General features: G+C 39.9%; 1 protein-coding gene across 1 annotated transcript in view; it reads right to left on the bottom strand.

The window, feature by feature from the left end:
• Positions 1-1,941: 1,941 nt before the first annotated feature.
• LOC126266914 (clavesin-2) overlaps positions 1,942-23,470 on the bottom strand; it is a 335,190-nt gene continuing 313,661 nt past the window's right edge. The window contains exons 4-9 of the mRNA XM_049971599.1: positions 5,662-5,821; positions 5,514-5,575; positions 5,039-5,232; positions 4,633-4,749; positions 2,999-3,092; positions 1,942-2,737 (exon numbers count right to left, since the gene is read on the bottom strand). Of these exons, the coding sequence (XP_049827556.1) occupies positions 2,562-2,737; positions 2,999-3,092; positions 4,633-4,749; positions 5,039-5,232; positions 5,514-5,575; positions 5,662-5,821 (803 nt within the window). The 3' untranslated portion in view covers positions 1,942-2,561. The remainder of the gene's footprint in view (positions 2,738-2,998; positions 3,093-4,632; positions 4,750-5,038; positions 5,233-5,513; positions 5,576-5,661; positions 5,822-23,470) is intronic.

Genomic DNA, 23,470 nt, shown 5'->3' with positions numbered 1-23,470 from the left:
CGTGTGTTGTGTGTGTTTGTGGGTTAGATGCATTCAGTGATGGGGTTATCAGTGCCTATACAAAAATTAGCCAAAACAAATGTAATCAGATATAGAAAATGTGATAAAAGAAGCAAGAAGCCATCTCAGACAAATTTATACTTACTCTCTCTCCCAGTCTCACCCTGATCATTGGTCCAATTGACTAGTATCAAAGAATTTCACATTACAACATCAGCAACAGGATGATAACTACATTCTATCCACACATGAATGGCTTCATAGAACTCTTTAGTAAGACATTGGCAGATGTGCTGTCAATGCACATTGACATCAAACAGAGAGACTGGGATACTGCAGTGCTTGTTGTTACATTTGCATATAACACAGTGAAGCGAGACACTGCAGGTTTCACCCCATTCTTTCCGCTTCATGGTCACAAGGCCAAAATGACAACAGATACGCTGCTTCTATTTCAGTCAGATGATACTTGAAATGACTACGTGAAACATCTCATCACCAGGGCTGACAAAGCAAAGCAACTGGCTCACATACAAACCCTGGATGCCCAGCAGACAGACAAACAGCCCAGTAAAGCCAAGCACTGGTCAGTGAGATACAGTCCAGGAGACTTGGTATGGATTATTATGCCTGTACAGAAACTGGATTGTTGGAAAAGTTACTCAGGTGCTACTTTAGTGTATTGTATCCCTTGTCACTTGTCAAACATCACATATAAAGATCTGGATTATGGCCTTTCTTAATGAAGACAAAAGCACAGAGACTTCATCCACATCCTCCATGTGAAACATTACTACAGCCCAGATGTGCAGATCGATGATGGGTGGTTCAAGGAAACTGAAGACCCACTCAGCGATAGTGAAGCTTCAGTGGGAAAGGCTACATTCAATGCTCATCTAGTGAGAAGGATATAACAACATAACAAGAATGCAACGTCCCACCAGCAGTGCTATACAGAGGACCATTGACAAGATCTAGCCTGAGGGTGATGTAGTTGGTCTTAATGAGAATTTCTGAAACAATGGGTCGCTATTTCCAGAGCAGAGGGGGCAATATGGCAAGGCATGGTGCAAGTAATGTAGGGATTGTGATTAGCATCACTGCCTGGTATGCTGCAGGTCACCAATTAAAACACAATCTCCAGCAGTTATTGCTTATTTAGTTATTTATCGTTTCTGGAAGGTCCCTGAAATATACTATCCTTGTAATTTTGTATCGTCTGGAATATTTGATGTTTGTATAAATACCAGCATTCTGGTTATTTTAACATATGACATACGTACATTTGTTGTTGGAAAATTCAGCCACTATCTAGTATAGAGGGCCTGATGATGGTATATTATATTGCCAAAACTGGTACCCTATAAAAGAAATTGGAGATGAACTTACAGCTGGTGGTATGAGGACAGGCGGTTCTTTACATAGGAGAAACTTTCAGTCTCAAAGACATAAACATAGCTACTGTCCCGTCTGGTGCTGCAGCCTGACTCAGAAGAGTAACTGTCTTAGCTGGAGTAAGTGGAGATGGTGTATGCAGCAGTGGGAAGGACTAACAGCTAGGGCTCAAAAATTTTGGAGAATGTCATCAACAGTGAAACAGTTTGGAATCCATTGGGCACTGGTAAAGGTAGTGTTCAATAGCGGTAAGGGCATGGGCATTATGAATGTTAGTGTACAGCGAGGTGGCATCAATGATGACAAGTAGGGCACCGTGTGATAAAGGGACAGGAACTGTGGAGAGTCGGTGGAAGAAGTAGTTGGTATATTTTATATAGGAGGGTAGGTTCCTGGTAATAGATTGAATATGATTTGTTTGTATGTCTGTTTTAAACATACAGTATCCCTTATGTCTTACATATTTAACTAGTGACCCTTGCAATCTAAAGATACAGGTAAGAGAAAATATGTGTGCTACTTTCTTGCTACAGGATACAAACACTATTAAAAACTATTTTTTTATTCAGTTTTGTATTTTTAAATACAAGCATTTCAATATTTTATTTACATTACAGTATATGTTCTACAACTATAAATTAAATAAGATGTATGACCATTCAGTACAAAAAACCAAAGACATGAACAGACAGTACTTGATGTCCAGAAAAAAAGGAGGAAGCTCTCACAGAAAATGAACAGATTGTACTTAAAATATAACAACCATGATATGCACTGAGCCTGACTGTGATAAAGTGACAGGACTAGCATTTAACAGCTCTACTGCACACTAGATGAGTATTATCAAAATCAGCACCCAGCTACAATGCAGCATTCTTCTTTTCCCCTTGATAACATTAACATCCATGCACAATAAATAATATCATTAAGTACATTTGCTTTTTTTATTTTTCAGAACACAAAGCCCTGAGGAACCTTGCTTTAACGCAAGGATCACTGGCTACTTCTCACTGTCTGCTGGCTTAGTTTTGAAAGAATTTTAAGGCAGCTCTTTAGAAATAATTTTAACTAAACTTTTTTGTCTTTAGAATATGTAGATAATTGAGGAATGATAAATCCCAAAATTGAATAGATTCATTTCATTTTGAGTTTGTGGCCGCTCCCTATCAATCCACTTCAAGTTTGCGAAAACTGCCATTTAGGGACTCAATCCCAATTAAGCTTTGGTGTTTACCATTCTGAGTATTTTTTCTTCTGATGATTCCTTGGTCACTCAGTATCTTCATATTTTCTAATGCCAACAATGTGTCTCTTTTGGCAACAAGTTCCTTCTTCCAGAGATCTGCAAGAAAAATCATTTTCATTACTGTAATTATTGTCTGTAACAAGAACACTGTAGTAAGTAAGATGCTTAGATATCAGTTCTCTGTTTCTAACAGCAATTAATTATTCATACTTCCTCCTTTCCTCTTTTTTCTTTCAATCTAGCATCTGTCATTACTGTTAAATGAGTAAAAATATGTTAGTTGCAGTGTAACATATCTACTGTTAATGAATCACTTTTTAAAAAGGAGAAGCACATCTCTAAAAAATAAAATCTTACCTATCATTTCATCCATAGGTATTTGTCCACCATACTCTTTAGGGAGTATGTCAAGTCCTACAATGTTTTGAAGGTTGCCCAAGGACTCATGCATCTGAAAGGGAAGAGATTATATTGAGTAATAAACTGCATAGGATGCATGTGGTTTACTTAATAAATCATGTCTCATACTTAAGTCTCCAGCATTTATTTAACAAAAAAATTAATTTGAGTTGGATTGTTGAAACTGGTTATGCAATTTTGGATGAGAAATACCTTTCCGGGTAATAGGTAGCTGTGCTGTGGTTGCTGGGAAAATAACTCATATTGGTGTGTGCTTAAAACAATGAGTCAATGTGAGTTCATATTGCAAACAATGAAAACTCCAGTTCTCTAGTACAGTATTTTGAAGGACAATTATGGAGCATGAACTGGGCTGATTGATTGTTTGACACTGTGAAGCTTAACTGATCAGAGCTTACTGTCTCATTGTTTCACATTGTAATGTCTTAACACAGCCATTACTGGGTTAGAGAAATTTAAAACAACTTATTAAAGAATCTTAGAGCTAACTATCAGGTAGCTCACACTAAAATTAATCAATCTGCTATTCTATTTAACAGTCACTGCCATGATTTTATTTTACTGATGCTTTTATTGAGTCACATTTGCACAACATAATGCACACATTACCAGTTTTGTGAAGCTATAGTCATTTTCTAATGTGATGTTGTTATACTAATTGTCAAACTGTGCTTTATTAAAAAAGTAAAAAAAAGTCCATGTACTGTGCAAAACTTAAATATGTTTTGATACAGTTGAGATAAATAGCTACATCTACATCCATACTCCGCAAGCCACCTGACGGTGTGTGGTGAAGGGTACCTTGAGTACCTCTATCAGTTCTCCCTTCTATTCCAGTCTCGTATTGTTCGTGGAAAGAAGAATTGTCGGTATGCCTCTGTGTGGGCTCTAATCTCTCTGATTTTATCCTCATGGTCTCTTCGCGAGATATACGTAGGAGGGAGCAATATACTGCTTGACTCTTCGGTGAAGGTATGTTCTTGAAACTTCAACAAAAGCCCGTACCAAGCTACTGAGCGTCTCTCCTGCAGAGTCTTCCACTGGAGTTTATCTATCATCTCCGTAACACTTTTGCGATTACTAAATGATCCTGCAATGAAGCCCGCTGCTCTTCATTGGATCTTCTCTCTCTCTTCTATCAACCCTATCTGGTACGGATCCCACAGTGCTGAGCAGTATTCAAGCAGTCGGCGAACAAGCAGCCGGGAATTGAACCCGGACCAGTAGGTGTGACATCTTGTTGCGCTGACCACTCAGCTACTAGAGGCAGACTCATCCTCCTCTAATATGTAATGTTGTTCAGCATTTTAATTATATGTGTTGTAGTAATTAATGGCGCAACATTTTAGCAAACTTATTAAAGGGTACAGAAAGAAGATTCAAGAAATATCTAAAGATATGGCAGTTCAGATTAAATTTTGTGCCACTTATTTTGATTATTCAAGCAAGGCCAAGCAACAGAGGAAAATTCAAAAAGAAATTAGAACAATAAATTCAGTCAGTGAGAACTTATTGCTATTATAATAGTAAAAACAAATTGTAAAAATGATAAAATGATAAAATGTACTTACTGTAATTCTGTTCTTTATCTTGTCGCTCAGTCTTGTTCGTGCAAAGTCATACACATATCGCACTGGGGCAGGAACATTTAGTAAATGAACTTCTTTGTGCCTCATTGGAACTGATTGCTGTAAATTCAGAAATAAATTACATAGATTATATGTGTCAGTAGTACCTGTTCAGTGAATTCAGTTGTAAACAATTGAGCATAACTATCATGTAAAATTTAAAGCGGTTTTTCATATGAAATTTATTGTGTTTCTACTTTTGAAATCTCTATATACCTTAAATTATCTACATTGATATCAAGTAAATGACAGTTGTCTCATTAATACTCAGCATCTCATCACAGCTGTACAATTGAAAAGTCACATTTACATTACTTAAAGCTCTGCTACACATTCACAAATTTCTTACCTCTCCCCACTTAACAATGGTTGCAAACTCCGTTGGTGTAAGGTAGGTAATGAGTGATGGTGAGGAATTGGAAATATCACCAATGTGTGTTACTCCCAGCACTTGGTTGTCTTCATCTTCCATAAGAGCCTCATATGTCATCATGAATACTCGGCCTACATCCTGAATTGTGTGCTTCTTTGGATCCAGCTTACCTTTAAAAAATAGTGTGCATGGTTCATAGTGCAGGAGAAATTTTTCAGCTTATGTTCCAAAATTTCATTGATGAAAGAGTTATCTATTCCAATATGGCACATCGTAATGAAAAAGTGTATCTTGTGCATGGTAAAATATGCTATACATTTATTACTGCAGAATAATGGAAAGCAAAGCTCTTTCAGAATGTTAATATCATTAAAATTATTATTGTTATTGTTATTGTTATTATTATTATTATCATTATCATTATCATTACTGTAACTTGACACTTGCATACCTGGTGCATAGAAAATCACCCTACGACCATTTTTGTCCCTTCGTGGTAAAACAAACATGAATCTGTGGAGAAGCAATTGGTTCAGTTTTATTAAATTCACCTTAGTACAAGAAGAGTCAACGTATAACTGCATATCGAATTTACGTACCCACGTCTGATTAGCTCATCTGCTCGTGAGTCTAATGGGTCAAGTTTTGGTACTAAGTATGAGAATGTCTTCTTAAAATTTAGGTATTTCAGTAGGACCTGTTGAGCCATTGGTAAACTAAACTTCTTTACACGAAGAAAACGAAGAAGGAAGCTGTTATCTGTAAAAAAATTGAAAACACACAAATAAATTTCATTGTCACATTTAACATAGTAAGGATCTAACTGACAATTATAATGAAGGAAGTATTATTTCAAAACTGATGTGGCAACAAGTAATAAAATGTGATTAAGATATAAGCATGATGAACTGTGTTTGTATTCTAAAGAATTTGTTCTCACAGTGTTGGCTGGGAGCATAACATGGTGCCAAACTAAAGTAATAATTTTGAACTGAAGAGAAAGACAAAGGTATAGACAGACACTGCAGTGTGCTCAGTTAAATGAAACACACAACCTATTTCAGAGTAGTTGCAAAAGCAAAATATACCCCTATTCTTCTTATTTGGACTTGGGTGTTCACTAGGGAACAAAATCTGGGCTGTAGTGGACATCTCTATTTTTATGTAGTTACTAGCTGAATATCCAGCATTGCCAGGTATGTAGCTATTCCAGCCTTCTATTAATCCACATCTTCCTCCCTCCTCTCTTTGTCCACCTGCTCCTCCCCTCTAGCCCTCTGTTAACTCCTTATTCCCCACCTCCCTGCCAGTCTCTTCCTCCCTGCCTCTGTTTGTCTTCTCCTCCTTCCTTTCTCTGTCCACCTTCTCCTCTTTCCTCTCTCAGTTCACTTCTCCTCCCCCCCCCCCCCTCCCTCTGTCGTTCTCCTCCTCCCCCATATCTGTGTCCATCTCCTCCTTCCCCCTCATTATCTGTCCATCCATCTCCTTCTGTCCCCCCCCCCCCCCCCCCCATTCATCCCAATGTGGAGGCTGTTTTCCTTTCCACATTAGATAGTAGTTAATTTCATGTTCCATGGATCCAATAAGTAAGTAACATGTGTACCAAATTTGGCTGAAATTGTTCCACAGAATTAGTATGAGGTTTTTATCCATGGCTTTGCTCATGTAAGGACATGTCAAATATATTTCAAATACACTTAATATATTTCACATGTATTTGTAGACAAATTTTACCTGTATCTCTATTGAATTTCGACCTGCAGTTTCAAGCAACTCAATGTTTAGAATAGCGTAACTCCTGAACTATGTTCTGTACAATGATATAATTTTGCAGTTGTGTCCAATGGTATGTGTGGTCACTGTCTGCAAAATGTGCTGTAAACAGTGTTAATAGTACAGAAGTAATAAAGTAAAAATTTCATGCATGATGTGGTAGATTTCTTGTATCTCTGTATTTGAGGTCATAGCTACTAAACTCTGTGTCATACAATGATATATTTTTCTAGGTACATTCAATCACAGATGTGGATACTCTCTGCAAAAAGTGTTATGAATAGAGTTATTAGCAATGAAGTAATAAATTTAAATGTCTTGCTTGATGCAGCAGTTTTCACACAACTCAGTGTTTCTGACATCATATCTCCTGAACTATCTGCCATACAGTGATATAATTTTGCTGGTAGATTTTTTGGTAACTGTCTATTAGTGTGTTATGAATACAGTTAGTAGTAAAGAAGTAATAAATTAAAACGTCATACTTGATGTGACACATTTACTGCGTGAACAGCAAAAATATAGTAAACGATAAACTTTCCTCCTTTTATAATTTTGTGTGGGTCATCAAGCAGAAAAAATTTCTTAAGGGTTTCAAATTGTGTGTCAGTTCTGTTGCAAGTCCCTAAGCACTCACATTCTCAAATACTGGCCTACTAAAGAATGGGTACCGACACGTCATGGGCTACACTGCTTTTCCACCTCCACCTCCACCTCCATCCCTGCCCCTTTGAAGTTAGGTGGTTCTTACCCCCACAGTGATGATTTCCAGACAGTAAGTGATATGTTTACTAAGGCTGATTAAGACCATCCAGTGCTTTATGAGGAGACGTGGAATGAACATACATACATACATTTGTACATACATACTATAAAATGGTTGTATGTAGACTAATTTTCACAAGAGAGGGCATCTTAAAAAATGGAAACATCTTCCAACAAAACTCTTATTTACATGCATATGAACCTAGGCCGAACCTTAACCTACATCTAAAGATGGTAAGTACAAACTTATGCAAAAGAGAAGTATATCATACAGGATTAATTTTGGATAATCATTTGCCCTCTTATGTAAAATGATTACTGACATTAAATACATGTAATGCAAAGATGAAACAGTCCTTTCTTGACACTGCTTCTGCTCTGTCTCTGGATTTATGGAACACCGTATTAAGTAAATCTCATTTATTAAATATTGTTAATTATGTATTATGCTACTTTATTATATAATTTGATTATTTATTCTCACTTAATAAGTAAAGCTATTATATGTGCATGCAATGCAGTATGTCAGTTTATATTATGATGTACTTGTATTATGTTGATCATGTGGTCATAGTGTCTACTGTAATTGTAAATTAGTTTTTTACCCCTTGTCCTATATGTAAAAACATTGAATTAAAATGATTTCCTGGACCAAATAAATAATTAATGTGCTTTTCATGTTTCTGGGACATCTGTGAGCATATCAATATAATATAGTAGGCCATGGTGTAATTTAGAAGTTGATTTCAATTGAAATTATCGTTTCTTTGTAAAATATTTAATAAAATATTTTATGACAATATATATTTCCTTACACATTTTAACCATTTTCATTACATTAATATATATGTATATTTTGCATGTTGCTACTATACAAAAAACTTGGCTTTAATGGTTGCTTACAAGATAATTCAAGCTCGAACACCACTGAATAAATTGCATTGTTTAATGTATAGGAAGAATGATGAACTTGTTTGTTTCATGAGAGAAATCTGAGCTGGAGAACGTGGTAACAAGGACAACAAATACGAAGTGATAACGGAAATCATGCAGTAAGTATTGGTAGAAAGTTTGTTCTCTTAAAAATCTTTTTTATTAATTGTAATGATGGTGTTGGTATATCTCACAATGTGTTCATTGTTGTCCTGTTTCTAATGAATTGGGGTACCTCACTCAGATCTAATTAGACAATTAGAACAATAAATTTTCTGTCTATGACTGTTCTCCAGTGTGCTCCATACTATTTACACAGTTAACTTAAACATACAATTGTGTTAATGACAGGGCATATAGATTTCTGTTATTCATTCCATGCTCCATACTGTAATATTAGTAATTTTCACCTCACAAACATTAATATACGCTCAATAGTAAACACCTGATGGCCTGAAGTTATCGAAAAATTGTAAAAGTAAAAGAAATGAACCATCGCATAGCAGCGACAGAATCCATTATTCTTTTTTAATTAATTTATTTATCTTTGCCATTCTTATGTGGTGCGTGTAAATCTCTACGTACATGTATCGATTAATGATATAAAAAAGAATTCTGTTGTTTCAACACAAATGAGGCATGGGGCACCTCACCTTTTACTTTTTGTATTCCATGAAAGGCGGACATGGACTTGTTGTGTTTTGCATCGTAATTTTATATTTTATGTGAAAATATTCAGTGAATTTGGTAATTGTTATTTTTCCAATCAGAAAACATGTAGTTTCTTGTAATTGATTATGAACAGACAGCATCAAGAGGACATTTTGACTGTTATGTATAAAGTATTTAACCGCGATGGTCATCTGTTGTAATTTAATATGAAAAGGTACGTAGCATTAAAAAACGTGTATTAAAGATAAGTGTGCTTATTTTAGTAAATTAACCTTGATGATTTCCATCTCATTTACTTGAATGTTAATTATTTTGTGTTAGTTCATCACCAGAAATTACAATCACGCTGATGGGCCGAACACAGCATGAGGCAGAAGGAACATTATCGTTTTTCTATTATTTCTAAATCAGCTCTTTTTTAAAAATTGTGTAGTGTTACATTTCTTTTAAAGTCTATAAATCTTCTGGTCCCTTAGTGTTGTTTCGGGTATGACAACATTGCGACTATAAAAATGCACGGAAATGATAATGTTTCTTCCAAACGATCTCAAATAAATCAATCTGCTGCTCTTATTCAAAATAATCCAACTAGATATTTAATGCTCAACATATGTTATTATAATAATGTAATTAATCCCTGATTCTGTTGCCAAGTAGCCCACCAAACTATTCACTTTTACGACATTTTTCAAAAAAAATTATAAAACAACAATTCTTTTTCTTTTCATCCCCCAAGAGCAACGCTACAATACAGGCAATAAATGAGAGTGGAACTTAATATTTGGTATAGTAAAAACTTACCCGGCATCTGAATTCACAGATCACTTACAAATGTAACGGAAGATGGTAAACTCTTTTTATTTATCTATGATCTTGCAGTGGAAGGAAAGGATAGAGTGAAGCAAGATAGCTATAAATTGTCCACATCTAATGAAAAGCACCCATGGAGAGCTTCAAAGGATCACATTTAATGGACGAAAGACCATCAACAATATCTTGTCAATTTATTTCACAGGACAGAGCAGGGGCATTCAAAATGAATTCGTGAACTAAATACTCTGATCTTTCCTCCAATAGCCTATCAATTAAGAATGGAAACACTCAGTGGAATGCATGAAAAAGTTTAGAGGAGGTCTTTTATCCACCTGTGGATATCAAGTGCATGATGATGACATGCATAGGAAGGAGTATAATTCTGAAGATGGTCATTTGTGTGCTGTGAGCTCATTGAGGCTTGCTAAATAAAGCCCAGGGTACTGCAAATGATCTTTCTTTTGCTGAACCAGAAGGTTTGTCACAGAAATGAAGGAATATTGTGACATAGTAAATGAAATGATTCATGAGTAATTTGTAAGCATAAAATACTTTAAAGGAACTGGCTTTTGATTGTGTGTTTAATGCTGCAGGTGTGCAATGCTAATGATCATTGACATACATTTGTCTTGACACCTCTAAAAAATACCTATGTGTTAGGAGGCTGCTTCAGCAATTGTCTTCTTCCAGAAATTCATTTGTTGTTTGGGTTTCAGCCATTCAAAGCTGACTTTTTAGTGTCTCGTGTGATGTCAATTTCACATAAAGCTTGCCTTTTTCTTTGCAGTTTTTGCAGCACAAAATAAATAAATGCTATATTGTACTGTATGTTAACCAGGGACCTAGAAATGCTGGAGAGGCTCTGTCCCCACTGCAGCTGCAGTGGTCCACAACCCCATGACGACTACTGCAGTCCACTTCACCCCTCTGCCACCCCACACCAAACCCAGGGTTATTGTGCAGTTCAGCTCCCGGTGGAACCCCTAGGGAACGTCTCACACCAGACGAGTGTAACCCCTATGTTTGCGTGGTAGAGTAATGGTGGTGTACACGTACGTGGAGAACTTGTTTGCGCAGAAATCACCGACATAGTGTAACTGAGGCTGAATAAGGGGAACCAGCCGACATTCGCTGAGGCAGATGGGAAACGGCTAAAAACCATCCACAGACTGGCCGATTCACTGGACCTCAACACAAATCCACCAGATGGATTCATGCCGGGGTCCAGGCACTCCTTCCCGCCCGGAAAGCCGTGTATCAGACCACACAGCCAACTGGTCGGGCTAATGGTATATTACTAAAAACATATTTTAGATTCCTCTATTATAATATTGGGCTGTCTATCTGTTTCCCCAACATCTAAAACATTTATGTTAAAATGCATGTTTATATCATGGTGTGTGCATATATCTCTGAATTTCCATTTTTTCTCTCTGAGAAAATTGTTATTTTTGTGTGTTTATTTCCTCTGTTACTGTAAAAGTCAGTACAGAAACAAACAGAAGGTATTTACAAATAACTGGCTTTGCTTAATATTCACAAGAGTAATAAGATACTTGTACTACAAGCTATGTAGAAAGTGTCAAGTCATTCTGAATTTATTGCACTTTACTTAGTTCATGAAACAAACTCATTGCTTCTGGTGGTAGCACCGATGACTTCACTGTTTGGTCACATCACCCAAATCAACCAACCAACAATTGCTGCAATATCAGAAAGGCCTATTTTGTTGTATCTAGCAGACAGTGACAGACGTAATCAGATTGAGAAACCACACAACTCTTGGTCACTAGTCATATAAACAGCTTTTTCCTTATTAGACAACGATAGTTTGATTTTTCATGTAGCAAAACGTTTGAGGAACTGTGATGAGGTAATAGATTCTTTTGCAGAAAGGAAAGCACACCATGTAAAGCTGTAGCAAGATTAGAGATGAAAAAAATGCTGGGACCTGAGATTGAAGAAATCTGCACTGTCTTGTTTGTCTCTTGTCTTTACTGCTTTTACGTTTCCAATAGTTAATTTCATGTCACACAAAAGAGAAAGTTATTAGCTAATAGGCAATAAAGAGTGCAAATTTTCTGAAGAGTTCTTATTCCCCCTGCCACAAATAACCCCACACAATATTAACTGTGAGGATTTTTTTTTTAAGGGAGTGGGATGTCAAACTGGCTGACTGGGAACAGGAGAGGCACCAAAGGGCATTTTAATTTCATCTGTTCCGAAAAAAGGTTTCATGGCTTCCATTACGAATTATACTTGTTCGAATTTCACAGAGCGAAATATGCTGACGTGTAATAGAATGCTGTGTGTAGAGGCGTGGCATTGCTTTATGTGCACTACAAAATGAATATGTTTTTGAAAAATAGATTTTTTAAAGCAGGGCGGAGGGGGGGGGGGGTGCCACTGTTTAGTTTTTGAAAATATTGTCGATGGAATTGTTTTGCAATGAAGGTCCATGTCTCATTAATGTAAAGTTAAACTGCTAACATGCACTGGTTGTAAAGTTCCTGTTCTAGACACATTAGAAATTTGGCTGGAAATTCATTGTTTAAAGTAAAGCACTCTACACCACTTTTACTCTGCCTTTGCTGTTCATTCAGTTGTTGCTTTCAAGTGTCTTAAGACCAAAAACTCACCAACTGCTTCTATGACTTCATTGTGACTGTTTAATATTTTATTTCTGATGTATCTATTTTGCTTATTTTAGACTTATTATAATTTATTTTGAAGCCTACTTCCAAACCTGCAGTGCCAAGTTTTTCCATGCTTATTGAAGTTCATCCGCTCTAGACGCAAACAGAACAACTTCATCAGCAAAACAAAGCTGGTTCAGATATTTTCCATTAAGCGTATACTTGATTGACTTACTCAGTTTAAGGAGCTGAAAACATCCTCTAGGACTGTTGAGAATAGTCCTGATGATATGGAAATTTCACGCTTTCTTGGAGTAATACACTACTGGCCATTAAAATTGCTACACCAAAGTGAAATGCAGATGATAAACAGGTATTCATTGGACAAATATATTATACTAGAATTGACATGTGATTACATTTTCACGCAATTTAGGTGCATAGATCCTGAGAAATCAATACCCAGAACAACCACATTTGGCCATAATAACTTCCTTGATACGCCTGGGCATTGAGTCAAACAGAGCTTGGATAGTGTGTACAGGTACAGCTGCCCATGCAGCTTCAACACGATACCACAGTTCATCAAGAGTAGTGACTGGCATATTGTGATGAGCCAGTTGCTCGGCCACCATTGACCACACGTTTTCAATTGGTGAGAGATCTGGACAAAGTGCTGGCCAGGGCAGCAGTCGAACATTTTCTGTATCCAGAAAGACCCGTACAGGACCTGCAACATGCGGCCGTGCATTATCCTGCTGAAATGTAGGGTTTCGCAGGGATCGAAGTAAGGGTAGAGCCATGGGTCGTAACACATCTGAAATGTAACGTCCACTGTTCAAAGTGCCGTCAATGCGAACAAGATGTGACCGAGACGTGTAACCAATGACACCCCATACCATCACGTTGGGTGATACGCCAGTATGGCGATGACTAATACACGCTTCCAATGTGCGTTTACCGTGATGTCGTCAAACATGGATGCGACCATCATGATGCTGTAAACAGAACCTGGATTCATCCGTAAAAAATGACGTTTTGCCATTCATGCACCCAGGTTCGTCGTTGAGTACACCACCGCAGGCGCTCCTGTCTGTGATGCAGCGTCGAGGGTAAACGCAGCCATGGTCTCTGAACTGATAGTCCATGCTGCTGCAAACGTCGTCGAACCGTTTGTGCAGATGGTTGTTGTCTTGCAAACGTCCCCATTTGTTGACGCAGGGATCGAGACGTGGCTGCACGATCTGTTAGAGCCATTCGGATAAGATGTCTATCATCTCGACTGCTAGTGATACGAGGCCGTTGAGATCCAGCACGGCATTCTGTATTACCCTCCAGAAACCAACGATTCCATATTCTGCTAACAGTCATTGGATTTTGACCAACGCGAGCAGCAATGTCGCGATACGATAGACTGCAATCAGGATACGCTACAATCCAACCTTTATAAAAGTCGGAAACGTGATGGTACGTATTTCTCCTCCTTACACGAGGCATCACAACAACGTTTCATCAGGCAACGCTGGTCAACTGCTGTTTGTGTATGAGAAATCAGTTAGAAACTTTCCTCATGTCAGCACGTTGTAGGTGTCGCCATCGGCGCCAACCTTGTGTGAATGCTCTGAAAAGCTAATCATTTGCATATCACAGCATCTTTTTTCTGCCAGTTAAATTTCCCGTCCGTAGCACGTGATCTTCGTGGTGTAGCAATTTTAATGGCCAATTGTGTATAATGGCAGTTCTTACAATGGCAAGGTTTTTCTTTCGTATATTATTATAGGTCAGTCAAAGTGTGTAAAACTCTATTGATATCTGTACTGGGAGTTTTGGTCCACACGTCAACAGTCTAAATAACTACTAGATGTCAAGTCCAAAAGCATAAGGTCCCTACCGGCGGTTTCTAGAGTTTTCTCTCGGTTGTAAGACAACTGACAGATTTGAAATCCTCTCCACTACATTCCCAATTGGAATATTTCTCCATCTGTCTATTTTGGGAGGGAATGAGGAATACCTACTTAAAGAATATAAATAGTCACGCGTCTATAATGATTTGCTGTACTTGACTTAGATTAGTATCACTGTTGGCTCTAGAGGAAATATCCTAACATGGTAACACAGATAACTGTATGCTTGGCAAGCATAATGCGAAAGCGTGATTGCCCAAGCATGCACAAACCATCGTCTCCATGTGGTTCAAGCATGCTTGTAGACCTAACGTATCAGTCTTTTACGGGAAATGTCGATCTCATGCAACGAAGCGCTGGCTTTGGCAGCCTTTTTGCTTGTAGCATGAGAAAAACAAAGAAAGGAAACGTGATAGCTATATGGAGTAAAGAGTGGGTAAAGAAACGTAAATATTATTTCTATATTAACTATTCTCGGTGGTCAGACTACGCAAACTGCCTCATAGAACTGCTGATTTCTTCTCTTTCTCTCTCCACGTAATATTGTATTTTCTCATTTGACAAATTACAACACAACCTTTATACAGGATGTATTTTAACAGGACTAAATAAACATTAAATCAAACCAGTCATTGATGAATGCTTCTACAAGCCTCCCTATTCTTGATATAAATAATCCAGAATGCCCACGCTTCAACGATTGCACAAACAAGCATAATAGGAATTCGATCAAGCATCGGATCTGATTCTTGGGCCAAGATACACAGATTAGAATGCTTAGGGAAGCACGCTTGCTTGTCACTAACGCAGTTACGTGTTATCATCTTTAGGTAGCACAAAGGCACAGTTATTAATTACGTGCCGGTAACTCAACTGTAACATCACTACAAGTACTTCTGTAGGACTATTAGAACATCATTCTTTAACATAATTGAGATGTAAAAGTAACAATATTTAACAATGAAGATATGTTTTAAATTCTATAATAGCCATTAAAGACCACGTTAGGTGGTCCTTTTTTGCAGCCTTCTTTGAAGCCCAAAATTTGCATTCTTCCTCTGGCAGTCTATCTGCTTTCGTATGTCCTTCACTTGTTCAGTTTCTGTTCACCTTTGAAGCTTTTAACGCTGGTAATCGCTGATCTATACTTTGCCCGATCTGAGGTGTCTCTTCGATTTAATCCAACACGCTCGAGAGACTATCTCACATCCTTGAACCATTTGTCGGACAATTTGGGTCTGCTGTCAGTTAGAAAAACTAGTGTTTTCAACTTCGATTTATCAATCATACGCAGAGGTCCATAAAATTTTAGTCTATTTTTTCTAATACTCTCGATTAATCTGTCTTCTTCCTTCTTCGTATTTTGTAACCATCTATTCATGCTCTCTGGACACATTTCTGTCGAATTTCTCGTTGTCTTTCCGTCTCGACAATCACGTCATTTGAGGGCGTTCACTAATATACAGACACTCTGTGTTAATATCAGTGTTGCAGCGTTTTAGTTTTACTGGCCTTGAGGAGTACTTTCTCTTCTATAAAGCAGGTGTCCTACGAAAGACATTGGCTACATGTTCTCATTCAGTTATTGACATTTCTTTCGTTAGTTTTCAGGTGTTCGATTTCCCCAAGATATTTAAAGCTATAATCTCTTTCAGCCTTACCGTGCCCTGTTTTAGGTCACGATGGACGACTTCGGTGATTGTTGTATACTTTGTTTTTTTCGAAAGAAATTTGGCATCGACCCTTTCTGTTTTTTGTTTCAGTATGTTTGTCTTCTCGGTAGCTCTGTTACCTATATTCGTGGAATGGACTGCCATATTGTCAGCGAATTCAAGGTACCATTTATGGTTCTTCAACACATACTTTGTTGATAAGCCTTAATCTGTCCAGGTCTTTTTATTAGTTACAAATGAACTTCTCCAAAACACAGTTCAAGAGATCAGAAGTAGCCCATTATCCTATCTCCCCATCCTGGAAAGCTCCGTCATAAACTGTGTCTTCAAACAGGTCGACTTTCACGTTTGCTTGGTAATTGTTAATGTTTTGGCGCCTAGTCCAAATTCTGTCGGTATGTCAAATAGTGCTTCCCTGTCGGTCGAATTGTATGCTATATTGAAGCCTAAAAAACTATTATCAGATCTTTGCATGGACAGTCTTTCGCTACCGTACAAGTTTCAGTCTCCAGATCCACTCCGAGCATAATCATCGTATTACACTACTGGCTATTAAAATTGCTGCGCCACGAAGATGACGTGCTATAGAGGCGAAATTGAACCGACAGGAAGATGCTGTGATATGCAAATGATTAGCTTTTCAGAGCATTCACACAAGTTTGGCTACATTGCTGCTCGTGTTGGTCGAGATCGAATGACTGTTAGTAAAATATGGAATCGGTGGGCTCAGGAGGATCCCGTGCTGGATCCCAACGGCCTAGAATCACTAGCAGTCGAGATGACAGGCATCTTATCCGCATGGCTGTAACGGATCGTGCAGCCACGTCTCGATCCCTGAGTCAACAGATGGGGACGTTTGCAAGACAACAACCATCTGCACGAACAGTTCGACGACGTTTGCAGCAGCATGGACTATCATCTCGGAGACCATGGCTGCGGTTATCCTTGCCGCTGCATCACAGACAGGAGCGCCAGCGATGGTATACTCAGCGACGAACCTGGGTGCATGAATGGCAAAACGTAATTTTTTCGGATGAATCCAGGTTCTGTTTACAGCGTCATGATGGTCGCATCCGTGTTTGGCGACATGGCGGTGAACGCACATCGGAAGCGTGTACTCGTCATCGCTATACTGGCGGTATCACCCAGCGAGACGGTATGGGGAGCCATTGGTTTCACGTCTCGGTCACATCTTGTTCGCATTGACGGCATTTTGAACAGTGGACGTTACATTTCAGATGTGATACGACCCGTGGCTCTACCCTTAATTAGATCCCTGTGAAACACTACATTTCAGCAGCATAATGCACTACCGCATGTTGCAGATCCTGTACGGCCTTTCTGGATACAGAATAAGTTCGACTGCTGCGCTGGCCAGCACATTCTCCAGATCTCTCACCAATTGAAAACGTCTGGTTTAAAATGGTTCAAATGGCTCTGAGCGCTATGGGACTTAACATCTGAGGTCATCAGTCCTCTAAAACTTAGAACTATTTAAACCTAACTAACCTAAGGACATCACACACATCCACGCCCGAGGCAGGATTCGAACCTGCGACCGTAGAGGTCTCACGGCTCTAGACCGCATCACCTAGAACCGCTCGGCCACTCCTGCCTTCAAGCTTCAGGTCAATGGTGGCCGAGCAACTGGCTCAGCACAATACGCCAGTCACTACTCTTGATGAACTATGGTATCGTGTTGAAGCTGCATGGGCAGCTGTACCTGTAGACGCCATCCAAGCTCTGTTTGACTCAATGCCCAGGCGTATCAAGGCCGTTATTACGACCAGAGGTGGTTGTTCTGGGTACTGATTTCTCAGGATCTATGGACCCAAATTGCGTGAAAATGTAATCACATGTCAGTTATAGTATGATATATTTGTCCAATGAATGCCCGTTTATCATCAGCATTTCTTCTTGATGTAGCAGTTTTATTGGCCAGTAGTGTATGAAGCCCGCTAAATATTCCCCACGCAAGCGATAAATTTGCTCCTCTAGCTTCGTTGGCAGTGCTTTGAATAGAAATTTGTTACAGGGGCGATTTAAATGTGGCCGTAGTTACTGGGATCTGTTGTATCATCTTCCTTATGTAAATGTTGAATCCATAGGCATCTGCTGGAGGGGAGGGGGGCGTGGGGAGAGGACAAGTGTGAGCATTGCCCTCTCCTGGAAGCTGGAGTACCGAGATTTTATTCTGTACAGAATTCTTATACATTTCTGGAAGTGATGTCACATGGTTCTGCAAACTGGTGGCAGTTACTTCTTAAAACATCTGGCAGTATGTGTACGGAACGATTTGAAGTGGAATGATCATTTGTAATTAATTGTTGGTAAGGCGGGTGCCAGGTAGAGATACATTGGGAGAATCCTTAGAAAATGTAGTCCATCAACAAAAGAGGTGGCTTACAAAACACTCGTTCGACCTATTCTTGAGTATTGCTCATCAGTGTGGCATCCGTAACAGGACGGGTTGACAGAGGAGATAGAGAAGAGCTAAAGAAGAGCTGCGCGTTTCGTCACAGTGTTATTTGGCAAGCGTGAAAGCGTTACGGAGATGTTTAGCAACCGTCTGGAGTGGTCGAACGGTTCTAGGCGCTTCAGTCTGGAACCGTGCGACCGCTACGGTCGCAGGTTCGAATCTTGCCTCGGGCATGGATGTGTGTGATGTCTTCAGGTTAGTTAGGTTTAAGCAGCTCTAAGTTCTAGGGGACTGATGACCTTAGATGTTAAGTCCCATAGTGCTCAGAGCCATTTGAACCATTTTTTTTATGTTTAGCAAACTCAAGTGGCAGACTCTGCAAAAGAGGCGCTCTGCATCGCGGTGTAGCTTGCTATCCAGGTTTCGAGAGGGTGCGTTTCTGGATGAGGTATAGAATATATTGCTTCCCCCTACTTATACCTCCAGAGGAGATCACGAATGTAAAATTAGAGAGATTCGAGCGCGCACGGAGGCTTTCAGACAGTCGTTCTCCCAGCGAACCATACGCGACTGGAACAGCAAAGGGAGGTAATGACAGTGGCACACCTTTGGGTGGCTTGCGGAGTATAAATGTAGATGTAGATGTAAACCTAACTCCGCGAGATACAATAAAATTTTTCTGTTACTTAAAATATTTAGTTCTTGTAGAATGACACATCTCGAAATTGGCAAACTCATTTACATAAAAAATTATAATTTTGGAGTCTTGCCACCCGTGAATAAATTTCTTAGCAGCCCTTGGGGGAATCAGAGGGTATCACTTTCGAAAAGAATTTTCTGAAGTATTTTTTAAAATAAATGCACAAAGAAATAAACTGTACGACACATTTAAAGAACTAGGTGGGTTCAGACACGTCTCTTGCACTAACCAGCTCTTCGCATACTATTGTCGTGATAGCGAAGTCGGGAACTGTTTTGGCAACAGTATTCTATTAGCCAAGAACGACTGCGTACCCGGCTAGGCACGCGTGGTGGTTTAGTTTGTTACCGTGCGCGAGTAACAGGAGTCGCTGAATCAGCTCTTGCGTAGCCATCGAGTTCGTGCCTTTAGGTGACGACCATGCACTGCCCACTACGCTGCGGATGTGTGACGGCTGGCTCTGCCAAAAGGCATCTCATTATTCTACATTAACCCTCAAAGCAGTTTCAAAATATTTATCGCAGTTTGTAGCAGTAAGCTGCCCAGTAACAGACTTTTAACTCAGCTACAAAAGAGATCATTAGCGACCCAGCTCGTGTGCGCGAATGGTCGACTTAAATTTACTGCGAGACATCTAAGAAAGTGCAGCTCATCTAGAAAGCAGACTGCTTGCGGAACATGCTTGAGTTGTGCTCGCGTGTCTGGGCTCGCCACCAGATCGGATTAAACGAAGACATTGAAACAACTGAGAGGCGTGCTGCTAGATTTGTTACCAGCAGGTTCGATCGACACGTGACTAATACGGAAATGCTGCGTAAACTCAAATGAGAATCTTTGGAGGGAACAAGACTTTATTTTTGCAAAACACTATTTTACGGGAGACTGCAAAAAGATTCTTGTACCACCAACGTATTATAACTCGCGAAGACATGATAAGAGAAATTAGGGTTCGTACTGATACATATAGATAGTCGTTTTTCCCTTTCTCTGTTTGCGATTGGAATAGGAAAGGGGATAACTAGTAATGGTACAATGCACATTCCACCACGCACTGTATCGTGGCTGATGGAGCAAGGGTCTGCACAGCCGGTAAGAAGGAGAAACCAGACATTGCCTCAATAGCTATTAAGGGCGCGTATGTACCAATTCCTGGTAGGAGTGCTTACTACACACGTTTTCGCTGTAACTAAGAGCGCTTGGGGCAACTGTGTGGAAGAGGCCTTGACATATCAGCTTGTGGAGAGTTTCTAACGTGACCCATCTTCCATCAATGGATGTTAACGATGTAAAAAATGTCTTGTGACTGGTGCACGAGTTTCGATTTGAAGGCTCTTCAGCGGCTTGAGTCTCAACTTTGTTACACACAATGCCTGACGAAAAAAGTGAAGTACGCAGAAAGTATGGTCAGATCTCAATGTAGCTTCGTACACATATGCATCACCAGTGGGTATGTAAATGATTAGAGTTGCAATTCTCTGTGCCAGAACGGCCATCAGAGTACCTTAGTGTTGGTCATATTTAGTCTTGGTTGCGAACAGCGCCAGATGTTGAGTGATCGCTGTGAAGGACACGGATATACTGGCTCATTTTACTGGCTACTCATGCTATCAACACCAGACAGAGTTTGGAAGAGGTCTCATTGTAGTTCTCCGTTTGAATGGGTGACTGAATAGTGCAGTGTCCAGATTTGGATGCATTTGGATTTGACAGTGGCCAAATTTTCTACTAAATGAAAACGTGAGGGAAGGGATACTCACCGTTAAGGTTCCGATGAACGACGCCTGACAATTACAAGGGAGGATCGGTGTATGTGCGCGAAGCTCATCGTAAACCCTTCATATCTGGGGTTGCCATCCAAGAACAAGTAGTGGCCTTCTTTCTACATTCTGTGTCTTCGGCACCACTGGTCGGAGGCCGGTAGCAGCCGGACCAGTGATTTACCGTCCCATGCGTTGACTGCCGTTAACGTTACAAAACAAACGGCTGTGTCTGGAATGGTGCCGTGAACGGGAAGCGTGCACTGTTGGTGAATGGCGCCTCACGGCGTTCAGCAACGAGCCGCGCTTTTGTAGTACCCCGGATGAGTAGACGAATATGGCGGCGATCTGAGGAAAAGTCCTTGGTTGGTTGGTTGGTTGGCTGATCTGTGGGAGGGGACCAAAGAGCGAGGTCATTGGTCCCATCGGATTAGACAAGGATGGAGGAAGGAAGTCGGCCGTGCCCTTTCAAAGGAACCATAGGGAAATAACGGAAAACCTAAATCAGGATGGCCGGACGCGGATTTGAACGGCCGTCCTCCCGAATGCGAGTCCAGTGTGCTAACCACTGTGCCACCTCCTTCGGTAGGAAAAGTCGTGTTCTTCTAATCTTTAGAAGAGGCAATGCGGCGTTATTCCTGGTGTCGTGGTGTGGGGTGGGGAGCCATCGGATATGATATAAAAATCAATCATATCACTGAGGAAACTCTTGACTCCAAAACGGTACGTCATGAACATCGTGTGTCTTCATGTGACGATGCCACAGTTTCTTGCAGGAAAGAATGTTTGTCAAGAGATTAACCAGATACATAAAGGTTGAGGGAGATTATGTAGAGAATGATGTCACTAGTAATATTGTTTTTCTACCAGTTTTTGAAAGAGCTGTTTTTACATTTTGGTTTCACCTCGTATTTCTTATAAATATTCATGCCTACCTTTGATGATACAGCGAACATCTGAGATAGCTCGTTCGTTCTTGCAAGCTTGTTAGCATATTGCAGTGTTCCTTTGGTGGCAACGCGAGTATAGAAACATTGGGGGCAAAGGCACCCTTACCCCTTGGCAAGGGGGTTCGCTTCCCACCCTCTAGCTCTCAGGGAAATGGAAAAATATAGCGTATTGAGGTGTTTTTCTTTCGACAAAATGATTTAAAAGTTGGTGTTACGCTGGTTTCCAACAGCGTCAGAATTGAATCTTTTTTATGGCCCCTTACAAGTCGCCATTCGTCTTCCAAAATATTAGAAATACTCCACACCCTCAGATCTAGCCCCCCCTCCCCCCGTCCTATACATTATCCTATGGGCCTCCTTGCTGAAATGCTGACGGGTAAACATAGACACCGACCAAAATCCAGTAAATTAGCAGTATAGCGAGAGTCTTGTAATTAGCAGAACGTTTTCTTTCCTGAACTTCCTCTCCATCTGATGCGGCCTTGTTCGTCTTAGTGGTGATGAGGTGACAACTACGTTGTTGAAGGACGTAATCTGTATAGAATAGCTCTCCTGACACTTGATTTTTTCAAAATTATTTTACCTATACTCATAGCACTTATTATTTCGTCGAAGCCACTGGAATCACTTCTTTCAAGTGTCTTGTGGCAGCTGGACAAATCAGTCCACAGGGGGCCTACAGAGATCTAATGTTTGAGCTTGTGATGTGGAAATCATTTTTTCATTCTCTGCTAAACGGCTTTACAGGTATGTGGTTGCTTCTCATCGGATTCTCTTTGTGCAGTCGAGACGTTAGTTCACTCTGGAACCGCGTGACCGCTACGTTCGCAGGTTCGAATCCTGCCTCGGGCATGGGTGTGTGTGGTGTCCTTAGGTTAGTTAGGTTTAAGTAGTTCTAAGTTCTAGGGGACTGATGACCACAGATGTTAAGTCTCATAGTACTCAGAGCCATTTGAACCATTTATAACGGAAATGCTTCATGAACTCGAATGGGTATCCCTGAAGGGGAGCCGACGCCGGACACTTTTGAGAAATTTTATCCTTGGTGTGCACCACAGCCTCAAAAAATCTGAGAAGAGACACCATTCATTATTCAGCACTACGAAGTATCGGGCGTGACCCATTTTCAAGTGCATCTGTAACAGATGGGAAACATCGCCATCGTCTCCCCATGCAAAAATCGCGCCCTGCTTACACTTGTACACATGTGTCAGTGCTATAAACAGTTGTGTGTAGGTTTGTTTCGTAGCTATACGTCACCAGATCGTCCTCTTTGGCGACCATGCCAAGCACAATTACGAATGGCGCGTGATTTTTCTTCTGTGTCGAGTCAGGGACGATGTATCCATACCTGTTATACAAGGTACCGTCAGGCGAGTTTTCTCTGGTGTTTTGGCACGTATTTGCAATATC

This window comes from Schistocerca gregaria, chromosome 4 (genome assembly GCF_023897955.1).
Source record: "Schistocerca gregaria isolate iqSchGreg1 chromosome 4, iqSchGreg1.2, whole genome shotgun sequence".
NCBI classification, from domain to species: Eukaryota; Metazoa; Arthropoda; class Insecta; order Orthoptera; family Acrididae; genus Schistocerca; species Schistocerca gregaria.
Note: the sequence above shows the minus strand (reverse complement) of the source record. Positions and strands in the feature narration are given on the sequence as shown.